This window comes from Aspergillus melleus, assembly GCF_016097325.1.
Source record: "Aspergillus melleus strain CBS 546.65 chromosome Unknown contig3, whole genome shotgun sequence".
Taxonomy (NCBI): domain Eukaryota; kingdom Fungi; phylum Ascomycota; class Eurotiomycetes; order Eurotiales; family Aspergillaceae; genus Aspergillus; species Aspergillus melleus.
Window position 1 is genome coordinate 1,498,175 of NW_025763372.1, and position 10,128 is coordinate 1,508,302.

General features: G+C 55.4%; 6 protein-coding genes across 6 annotated transcripts; 2 read left to right on the top strand and 4 right to left on the bottom strand.

Annotated features, from left to right (window-relative positions):
• Window positions 1-244: 244 nt before the first annotated feature.
• On the bottom strand, window positions 245-1,768 carry ISC1 (inositol phosphosphingolipid phospholipase; the record flags this gene model as incomplete). Its single annotated transcript, XM_046087214.1, has 1 exon — window positions 245-1,768. The coding sequence occupies one exon, from the start codon at window positions 1,766-1,768 to the stop codon at window positions 245-247; it is 1,524 nt and encodes a 507-aa protein (XP_045943181.1).
• Window positions 1,769-1,911: 143 nt separating this feature from the next.
• Window positions 1,912-2,883, top strand: SWD3_1 (WD40 repeat domain-containing protein; the record flags this gene model as incomplete). Its single annotated transcript, XM_046087215.1, has 2 exons — window positions 1,912-2,593; window positions 2,663-2,883. 2 exons carry the CDS (start codon window positions 1,912-1,914, stop codon window positions 2,881-2,883), a joined length of 903 nt encoding a protein of 300 aa, XP_045943182.1.
• Window positions 2,884-2,975: 92 nt separating this feature from the next.
• Window positions 2,976-3,803, top strand: SWD3_2 (WD domain protein; the record flags this gene model as incomplete). The annotated part of the gene is made up of 1 exon (XM_046087216.1): window positions 2,976-3,803. The coding sequence occupies one exon, from the start codon at window positions 2,976-2,978 to the stop codon at window positions 3,801-3,803; it is 828 nt and encodes a 275-aa protein (XP_045943183.1).
• Window positions 3,804-4,797: 994 nt separating this feature from the next.
• On the bottom strand, window positions 4,798-5,640 carry LDX57_005531 (glycoside hydrolase family 128 protein; the record flags this gene model as incomplete). The annotated part of the gene is made up of 1 exon (XM_046087217.1): window positions 4,798-5,640. One exon carries the CDS (start codon window positions 5,638-5,640, stop codon window positions 4,798-4,800), a length of 843 nt encoding a protein of 280 aa, XP_045943184.1.
• Window positions 5,641-7,516: 1,876 nt separating this feature from the next.
• On the bottom strand, window positions 7,517-8,551 carry LDX57_005532 (uncharacterized protein; the record flags this gene model as incomplete). Its single annotated transcript, XM_046087218.1, has 1 exon — window positions 7,517-8,551. One exon carries the CDS (start codon window positions 8,549-8,551, stop codon window positions 7,517-7,519), a length of 1,035 nt encoding a protein of 344 aa, XP_045943185.1.
• A 717-nt stretch (window positions 8,552-9,268) lies between these two features.
• LDX57_005533 (uncharacterized protein) lies at window positions 9,269-9,448 on the bottom strand (the record flags this gene model as incomplete). Its single annotated transcript, XM_046087219.1, has 1 exon — window positions 9,269-9,448. The coding sequence occupies one exon, from the start codon at window positions 9,446-9,448 to the stop codon at window positions 9,269-9,271; it is 180 nt and encodes a 59-aa protein (XP_045943186.1).
• Between the last annotated feature and the right edge of the window lie 680 nt (window positions 9,449-10,128).

The following is a 10,128-nucleotide window of genomic DNA, read 5'->3' on the forward strand; positions in this document are numbered from 1 at the left end:
ACTCTAACAGAATGCTCTAGTTCCACTACTTCTAGAATTCGCTTTTTTCTTCTCTTCTAAAGTACTCCCACCCGTAGTACATTCTCAAGTCATCACGTGTTCATTAATGAGGCCTGTCTGCCTGCCATATACTCCATAACTCTAGTATGATACATCAACGAAAAAAAATGATACCTAAGAATAGGCAGAATAATGTACAAGTCCAACCATCCCCTGTTCACCCCTGCTGGGACCCGATTTTCTATCAGGTTTCCTGCTTCTGATCCGGCTCGGCCAGCCGTCGCGCATTACGTACCTCCCATTCAAATTCCTTCAGCGCGCGGATCTCGCTCGACATGAACAGGCCGCCAATCAGTCCGTCCAAGATCCCGGCTCCGAAGTTCAACGTGCTGACGACCACCAGGATGAACGCCACGTAGGGCAGGTGATCGCCGGTCCACCACACGCCGATGAAACACCCGATCGACACCACCACCGAGGCCACGAAATGCGCCACCCGCCAGAATCGTTGCGACCGCTCGCGCTGACCGTAGGTATGGATCATCTCGAGGATGCGGTCGTAGGTGTCTGGGGAGAGTGTCGTGTTCGGGGTCACGGGCGGATGCTCCGACGGGTTCGCGCTGGCTGGCCGAGACGACGCGCGGGTGATGACGGCCTCGACGGCAAAATGGTCACTCAGGGAGCAGCGCAGTTGCGGGTGTCGCTCCATCATGGACATCTGCACCGACTCGACCGACCAGCGCGGGGCCGGGAACGATGGCGCGTAGCCGCCGTCGCCCACGAAGATATAGTCCAGTCGTTTCCCGCGCGGGTCAGGGCTGTCCTTGTCCACCGTCACATCCTCGCCCTTCTCCAGCCGCTTGCGGTCGGCCTCCGACCAGCGCCAGGTATTGAACTTGCCGTCGCAGGTGGCGCCGTTTTCCCGGATATTGAACTCGGCGGTCGGCACGGGTTTGTTGCGTTTCTGTTCAACCGGGTCGATGGCGGCGCCGACGGAGGAGTCTGGATGTAGAACCTGCCAGGCATCGCGGACGGGACTGTGCGCGCAGATGAGCTGGTGGGCGAACGAGGAGGGCAGCATGTTGAAATCACCCAGACCGATGACCAGGTGACCGCGCTCGGCGGCGCCGCGCATCAGTTTAGCGATCTCCCAGGCCTGGGCGGTGCGGTGACAGATATACGAGTCGTTGGGTTCTCGCTCATAGGGGGCATGGAGGTGCGTGCAGAACACCTCGGCGACGTCTTCCACGCCCGGACCAAACCGCACGCGCGCACAGGCAACGCCCTTCCCGACATACCAGTCGCCGCGGAAGAAGGCCGTCGGCCGGCCGTTCAGCGGATATCCAAACATGCCGCTCTCCTCGATGGGCCATCGCGAGAGAATGGCCAGACCGGCGCCCCAGATGCCGCCAAAGTAGAATTTGCCGTAGGGAAGCAGGTGACGGGTCTGCTCGCGAATGATTTCGTAGTCCTGCTGCGTCCAGCATTCCTGAAGTCCTACAATCTGCGGGGGAGGGTCCGCCAGAGCCAGCTGGCGACCGATTTCCGAGAGACGCTCATGACGGTATTTGGCGAGGTATTTCAGCCCCCAGCAGTTGAGGGTGAGGATGCGAATATGGGAGGGAGGGGTGATGGGAGTGGCGGACGACATGATCAGAAGTGAATAGAAAAAGACCAATTGAATTAAAGAATCAGGACATGATTGTGTGTGACTGAAAGATGAAGGCCAACAGAGGGGAAGAGAAAGAGAGAGAGAAGATGAAATCATGGCCGCTCACCGCCCAGCCTCAACGCGTGCAGATTGGCCCCGACAGCGGCAGAATGGGGCTCCTCCACTCCTTGATTCTTTTGCTCTTCTTCCGGCTTTCTTTCTTCTGCTGTCTTGTCGTTTCTCACCCACCCGCCTTCTTCATGGACGGATACAACCATCGGTCGAAGCGCCGTCGTCTGGATCCGTCTCCGGTGCGGCCGAATGGCTTCATCAAGTCGCCTACCGAGTCCTCGTCCGACGAGCTGGCTGCGGGCTCCGAACACGACGAGGCCGAGCGCCGTCGCGCCAGTTGGTCTATCCAGAAAGCCGTGCCTCCCAAGCGCCCCTACCGGCGATCGCGCAGCTACAGCGGCTCCGAGAGCCCGGACGAACTGACCATGGATGCGGAAGACTACTGGCGCTCGCGCGGTCGCGGTCGCAAGTCGCCCTCGGAGGTGAGTGCGGAGCCGTCGTCGGAGCAGTACCCGGACGAGGGTGAGGGCGACGGCGACGCAGAGGACGCGGAGGAGGAAGATGAAGGAGTGGAGGCGGAGGAAGAGGATGCCGGAGCGGAAGGGGATGCAGAAGACGTTGAAATCGAAGACGTGGAGGAAATCCCCGCAGACGTTGAAGAGCCTGAAGCCGCCGCTGCGGACGACGCCGACGCCGCGCCCGAACAGACATATTCAGATCGATCTCCCACGCCCGTCCCTCCACCTCCGCCGCCGCCGCCGCCCAAGCCCGACAAGTTGAATTACCAGCAGAAGTTCTTACTCCGGGGACACCTCCGCGGAGTCTCGGCGGTGCAGTTTTCTCCAGATGCCTCCATGATCGCCAGTGGGGGTGAGTGTTACTACCTATCTTATAATGCGAACGGGCGCAAGTGTTGCAGAAACTGACAGTCGTGTCTAGGTGCCGACGGAGCGGTCAAGGTCTGGGATACGCAGAGCGGCCGTTTGATCCATACCTTTGAAGGCCATCTTGCGGGGGTGTCGACCATCTCGTGGGGGCCTGACGGCGCGATAATTGCATCGGGCTCAGACGACAAAACCATTCGTCTGTGGAATGTGCTGACGGTACGTATTCATTTCTGTATCCGAAGTCTTTCCTACGCTGCACTGGACGATAGCTAACGTAGGTGATCTCTCAGGGCAAAGCGCATCCCATTCCCTTCGTCGGCCACCACAACTACGTATATCAAATCGCATTCTCCCCTAAAGGCAACATGCTGGCCAGCGGCTCCTACGACGAGGCGGTGTTTCTCTGGGACGTGCGGTCGGCCAGCGTGATGCGGTCGCTGCCGGCGCATTCGGACCCGGTGGGCGGCATCGACGTGGTGTGGGACGGGACGCTGGTGGCCTCGTGCGCCACGGACGGGCTGATTCGCATCTGGGATACGGCGACGGGCCAGTGCCTGCGGACGCTGGTGCACGAGGACAACCCGCCGGTGACGGCGGTCAAATTCTCGCCCAACGGCAAGTACGTGCTGGCGTGGACGCTGGACGACTGCGTGCGGCTGTGGAACTATGTGGAGGGACGCTGCATCAAGACCTACCAGGGACACAGCAATCGGAAATACAGTCTGTCGGGGGGCTTTGGCGTGTACGGAGCACCGGGCGCACCGCCCGAGGCGTTTGCGGTCAGCGGCAGCGAGGACGGCGCGGTGCTCTGCTGGGACGTGGTGAACAAGAAGATCCTGCAGCGGATCGAGGGTCACGCCGGGGTGGTGCTGGGGGTGGACACGGCGTCGCTCGGGGAGCAGCGATTGATGGTCAGCTGCGGTATTGACGGATTGGTGCGAGTGTACGAAGAACGAGAGGAGGAAGACGAAGGCCAAGAGAAAGACCAAGACAGGGGCGAAGAGCAACAACCAAATGGCACGGGAGATGCCTCTGCCGACACAGAGCCTCAGGCCGACATGGCACCTGAGGCCGACATGGAACCTGAGGCACCCTCACGCGAGCCTGAGGCCGCTGAGGCGCAACCCAACGGGGTCACGGGCGCAGAACCGCAGGATACGGAGATGGGCGAGGCCGACACTCCTGGCGGGTAAGTGCCGCCGCTGAGCAGAATCATCTTGCATTTGAACTGGCATTGGAGGGGTACAGCCCACGGTATTGTATAGTTAACGGGGCACGGCGTTGGTGGGCACATCGAACGGATTTGCGTATGTACGAGTATGAATCTCTTCATTGAGGCATAGAGGCGTTATGGCTATGATTCCTGGTTTACTCTCTCCATATCCAGAGTAGGCCAATTGCTATTATTCAGGTTAAGCTATCAAGCTACAACAAAAAATAAACCCTAATTTCCATATCTACGTTACCCTAACGTGCACCCACAAACGGTTTCCATCCATGCAAATGGACCTCAATAATGAACCATAAAATGTCCTGAAACAACACCCCCGCTCCCAGAAACTAGTCTACTAGACCAGAACATTGTGATTAAACAAGAATGTGTCACTGATTCAACGCTCATCCATGGATCAACCGGCTCGGGTCCCCCGTCGCGACCAATGTCGTTGAATGTCCGGATAGACGATCCATGGATAGACAGCCGATAGTCAGGAGTACGGGAGGGGTTTGGGTCGGATGAATTGACGGATCTGGTGTTAGTGAGGTTAAGTCGGGGCTTTGATTGTAAATTGTAATGTCACTGCAATGGATGTTGCGCTTGGGGTGCGTTCTAGACTGTTTCTAGGGTCTTGGTGTTGGGTGGATGTGTGGTTGGGGTGGGTTTGTCTCTTTAATTTTTTTTTTCTCTCTCTTCTTGTGAATATCCACTCTTTGTGTCTTTCTTTCTTCTGTCTTTCTTTCGCACAATGAGTAATGGAAATAGATGTTACAATGGGGACTGTGGAATGAGGGGAAAAGAGTATAGCTAGAAGAGAACACTGATATTCGATGAAGATGATATCAAACTGCATAAAATATACTAGAAATAAATAAACCAACAACTCTAGGATATAAGATATATCCTCAGCTAACAAACCCAAGGTATATCGAACTCAAACGAAAATTCCCAAAAAACCGTTGCGAACCCATCTAGGCAACATACGCCTCACCACTGATACTCAAACCACCAGCGTTCAGCAAGAACCCATCCTTGCACATGAAGTACGCATACCGACCGACGGCCTCATTGTCATCCAACCAGGGCAGCACCGTGCTCAAGAAATCGACACTCGTCCGCGACGCGGCACCGGCGTTCATGTCCTGGCTGAGCGCAAACTCGGTAACCCAGGTGCTCTCGAGGTTAAATTCGTTGGCGAGGTCGACGGCGTCGTTGACGAATTTCTTGAAGTCGTCCGCGTTCTCGCCGTACCAGTGCACAGCAAGCACACTGATGCCGCACTCCTGGCACTGTTCCAGGAAGGTGCGCATCCAGGTCAGACCGAGGTTCTCGCCGACGCCGTTCGTCACGGCCGGAGTGACCAGCTTCGCCTGGCCGCTCAGGTCCGTGATGTACTGGTTATAGTAACCCGCGGCGTCACCGGGGAGCATGTTCGCCTGCTCGGGCATGTCCGGCTCGTTGAACCCCATGATGTACGAGGACCCCGACGCCAGGGCCGTCTGGATGGCCACGGACCAGCCCTCGAACATCTTGCTGCCCCAGAGCATCGGCACGAACTCGATGTCCGTGGGCAGCTCGCCGTTCGAGTACATGTTCCAGTCGTAGGCCCAGCCGATCTTGCCGCTGGAGGAGAGCGAGTTGACCACCTCAGCTTCGTTGTAGGCGGCGCCACGCTTGGAGGACAGCTCGCGGGGGACGACGCGGGGAGACGTGCGCTTGAGATGCACCGTCTGTTCGTGGGTGTGGCCGTGGGGAATGGCCATCGTGGAGGAGGCCAGGAGACCGGCGGTCAGGAGGTGGGTGAAGGAGACCATTTTTTCTGCTTTTGGTCGAGGGCGGGGGAGGGGCACTCGATGTAGGATAATGATGATATAATATGATAGGAGTTATGCTTCAAGGAAAGTGGTTCCTAAAACTATAGACTCAACTAACAGCAGTAGTCAAGGATAGTAGAGTAGGAAGGAAGATTATAAAAAAAAAAGGAATGACGATGACTGCGCACGGCACAGTCGGTTTCTGCAGCAAAGAAGCCAAAAAAGAAAGGAAGGAAGGACTGGTTTGGTCAGAAGAAGAGCAGGTGGAAAAAGAGGCGAAGGGGATTCCCTTGGGTTCTTTAAGTATATCCCAGTCGGACTCCCTTGGGTCGAAGAGGGGGCCCGGTTTAGGGCTTGACGGGCTGCTACGGAGTATGGCTATGGGCAGGTTTAGCGTCGCTAGTCTGGAGAGGTTTTTAGTTCCTGGCTTGTTTCATTTTTTTCCCTCTCTTTGCTTTTGCCATTTTCATTATTTATTTATTCATTCTTTTATTCGTTCCTGGCAAAGAGACTAGTCAGAACTTGAGACGGACAGACAGCGACAGCCGAGTAGGAAGACAAACTTGCAGAGAGCCAGACCCATGGATCGTGAGGGCCGCCGATCCGTGGACTTGCTAGAAGGGGGCCAGAATCCCATTCGTGCTGCTGCTCGCTTTGTGCTCATTCTTCAATCATTTCGTGCTGTCGCCCATGGATCGATCCGTGGTTCCGTTAGGGTTGGGCCTGTACTTCGGGATACATCCTATGGCGGGTAATTGCACTGCGGTGGAGATGTATATTCAGGTACCGTTTTGAGTGGCGGTGAGTGTGACACCTCCAACAGAACCGACCAGAATCAATTGCTGTAACTACACCGTAGACGAGGGGATCGTGAATCGAATTGAATTGCTGCCCCTGATGATCTGTTCAACAAGGCTCTGCAGCTTGCAGCTTTCGCTTCCAATCAGTTCCCAGTCTGCGCCCAACAGCTTAGCGCCAACACATACGATTCATTCAAGCTGCAGAGGAGGATGACGTGAGCGCTTACTGAGGCACAGTTACATTCTGACTCTCTAGTTGCTTAACTTGTTTCCTCCTGATGCCCCCGGAGATCTATTTCTGGAGATCTCGGAAATTTCCAGGTCGTAGCTATTGACTTCTTGAACTCTTGGGGAACACCTCCTGATTCAATCTCTTTCACTAGTCTTGTTGACCGGGAAGGTTGTGTCCTTTGTGAAGATTATTTTTACCGGTTTTATTTTTACATTGGCGCTAGACGGAGTACTAGACTTGAGTTATTGACTTATTCAGTTATCAAATATTAACTCACGACTGCGAGTCTGGACTCTCGGCTGTTGCTGCCACCTGCACTGTTCAACCCATTCGAGGCCCACCCCGTCCGCGATCCACTCACTTTCTCTTAGTCTTTCTCCATCCCCTTCTGGACTCGAAAGAATCAGTCCACAAACTCCTCTGAGTCCTCTCGAGAACCCGGTGTGAATTTGCTGACGTTGACTGCGGTCTGGGCCCACATGCTCGCCCGAGGCCATCCAGTGCGATGCCACGCCAGACCCGCTTCTTCCGGTGGTGGCGTCGAGACTGGAAGAGTTCGTTGGATGTCGGACTCGGAATACGTTGCACACACAGTAGTGCACCGCGACTAGCCTGTCCTGCTATCCTGGTGCCTGACGCTGAAACAACTGGCATTCAGCCACTGTGCATGCATCGATCCGAGAGTCGAAAGGGGGAGGAGTGGAAAAAGACGCAGGAACGGATCTGTAACGATCAGTCCATTTCCTTGATTGATTGATCGATAGTTCGATAGCTCGATAGTTCGAGGTCTCGTAGATTTGCCATTTCCAGGTATTGAATATTCCTAGCAGACCCAACAGCCGGTTTATTTCTTTCGTCCCTCGAGCACCTGCATCACGTCAGACACACTGTCTTTGTCCCCCTTCTTCTTCTTCGGCCCTCGCTTCCTCTTCTTGCCGCCCCGTTGTTCATCGTACGTCGGCCCCTCTTCATCCTCCTCGTCTTCAATGCGACTGTTGCCAAACCCGAGATCCATGTCCATCGCATCCTGCGCTTCGCGTCGTCGCGCTTCCTCCAGGAATCTCTTCCGTCGAAGGAGCGTGTCCGAGTCGACGCCCTCGTCGCCGTCTCCTCCTTCTGCGGCTTCATCCGACGGCGAGCCCTGTCGCAGTGCAGCAGCGCGCTTCAGCGCAGCCAGCAGCGTCGGGTCCTTGGTCAGGGGGTTGGATCGATCAACGGGCTCGGGCTCGTCGCTCGTCGACGTCGAGAAGTAATTGCGCGGGCGCGATGGTTTCTCCGTAGGTTCCACGGCAGGCGGCGCTGTGTTTCTGTCTGTATTCGCACCTGTATCCGCACTGGCCCTCTCCTCGATCTTCTTCTCATCCACTGAGGTCTCATCCTCGGAATCTGAGGAGCTGCTGTCCTCCTCGCCCAGATCCCCCAGGGGATTGTAATCGGCCCCAACCCCTGCGAAAATATCGTCGTCCTCGTCCTCCGCCTCGACCGGGGCCGCAGTCTTGGACGCAATTTCCACCGGTACCTCCATACCAAGGGGCTTTGCATCCTTGTCCGGCGCCAACAGGCCCCCGTTCGACTGGCCTGGCTTGTCCAACCACCGTACCTTTCTCTTCGTATTGCCCTGAGCATCCGTAATCTGCAGGATCTCCTTTCGTCGACCGTTCTCATCCTGTTCCACCCATCGTTTCTTCTCCACCTTCGTAGCATCATCCCCGACCTTCTTGAACCGTGCTCCCAGCACAGACTCCGGCGCAGCCGGTTGTGCTGGTGGCGGTGGCGGTGCCATCGCCGTCGAGCGAGCGCGCTCTCGACTCTCCCGCAACTGTCTTAGAATCTCGTCACGCGTCTTGGGAAGCGGAGTCGGAGCTGCTGGAGGCGCCATGGCCAGATTCCCCTTTTTCTTCTTCTTGGGCTCCGTCTCTTTCGGCGCAGAGGGAAGCGCTTCCCCTTTCTCCTCTAACACCCGATCAAACGCATCGTCCACATCCTCCTCTCCCTCTCCCTTCTCCTCTTCTCCCTCCCCATCCTTCCCCTCCTCCTCTTTCCCCGGCGCATTCACATCCTCCCCAGCTCTCACCCTCCTCAACAACTCCCAATCCAACCCCTTGACCATATGTGTACTCCCCACGTTCCCACCAACCCCCATTTCACCCCGTAGCTTCTCAAACGTCGCCTGATCGATCTGTCCCAGTTTCACCATCTCCTCAAGCGCCTTGACGCGTTTCTCCAGATCCGTCTTTTCGCCATCGTCGCCGCCGCCGCCGTTGCCTTCTCCCTCGCCCGCCTCCTCCAGGGCGCGGAGCTTCGCAGCTCGGTCTTCATATCCGGAGGGTAGTTTCGTGCCTTTCGGAGCCGCGGAGGATTTGAATCGTTTGGAGGGCGGGGCGTGTTGCTCGCGGTGGTAGTCGGATAGTTGGCGCGCGAAGTCGATGTTTCCGACGGTGCGACTGTATCGGATGGAAAGAGTAGAGGTTAGATTAGCTGGAGTCTGTATGGTAGGTAGGGAAGTAGCAAGGTAGGTAAGATAGACAAATCGTGGAACGGTTGTTGAGTTGAGCTGAGATGGACTAGGTTGGGCAGGGTGAGAAAGGAACAAAACTCACGGCGTCATGGGAATGCTCGACTTCAGTCGAGATCCCAGCGAGGGAGCCGCAGCGGGCGTTGCATTTCCATGACCTCGCGATGAATCGTGGGACTTGGGAGATTGGGAGGACTGTTTCTGGTTCTGGGATTTCGAGGCGTTGTCGAGAAGGAGACGCCGAAATTGTTCGTTGTTCATGGTGAACGAAAGGACATGGAGAAGAGAGATTCCGTCCTCGGTCGCAGGTCGTGTCTGTCTAGAGAGGAAAAAGTGACAGATGAAAATAGAGAGATAGAGAGACACGCAGGAATTACTCCGTAAGAAGCGTAAGAAAAAAAACAGAAAGAGAAGGAAGATCGTCTCGATCGCGAACGGTTGCGGAGGGAAAGGCGGAGAGCTGCGGGCGCTCGCTCAGTAAAAAAGGTGCACTCGCGCGGATCACCCACGACCGGACGATCTCTATCAACCACAAGGTTTACCAACAGGGTTGTGACCAAAGGCTTACTAGCTAGGGAACTATCAGTGACTTATAATTTATACGCGGGTTCAGCCGGTTAAGAATTTAATTTGCACAAAGTGTTAGTCGACAGCAACTCAACCATACGTATATGGAATCACCCTGACTGATGGACTTACTATGTATACTACGGAGTATGCAGCCCGATTCTGATAAATCGGAAACAAATAACCCTTCATTCTAATAGCTATGTATAACGTCCAACAGAAAAGAAAACCCCAAACAAGCTCGTCACAATGGCTTTTGGCTCACCCGTGAAGGTATCAATGCATCATCAATCAACAGAAAAAATGAATATGGAACAACCATGTAGGAAGAATAAAGATAAGAACAAGAAAAGGAAAAGAAAAAAGATACACAA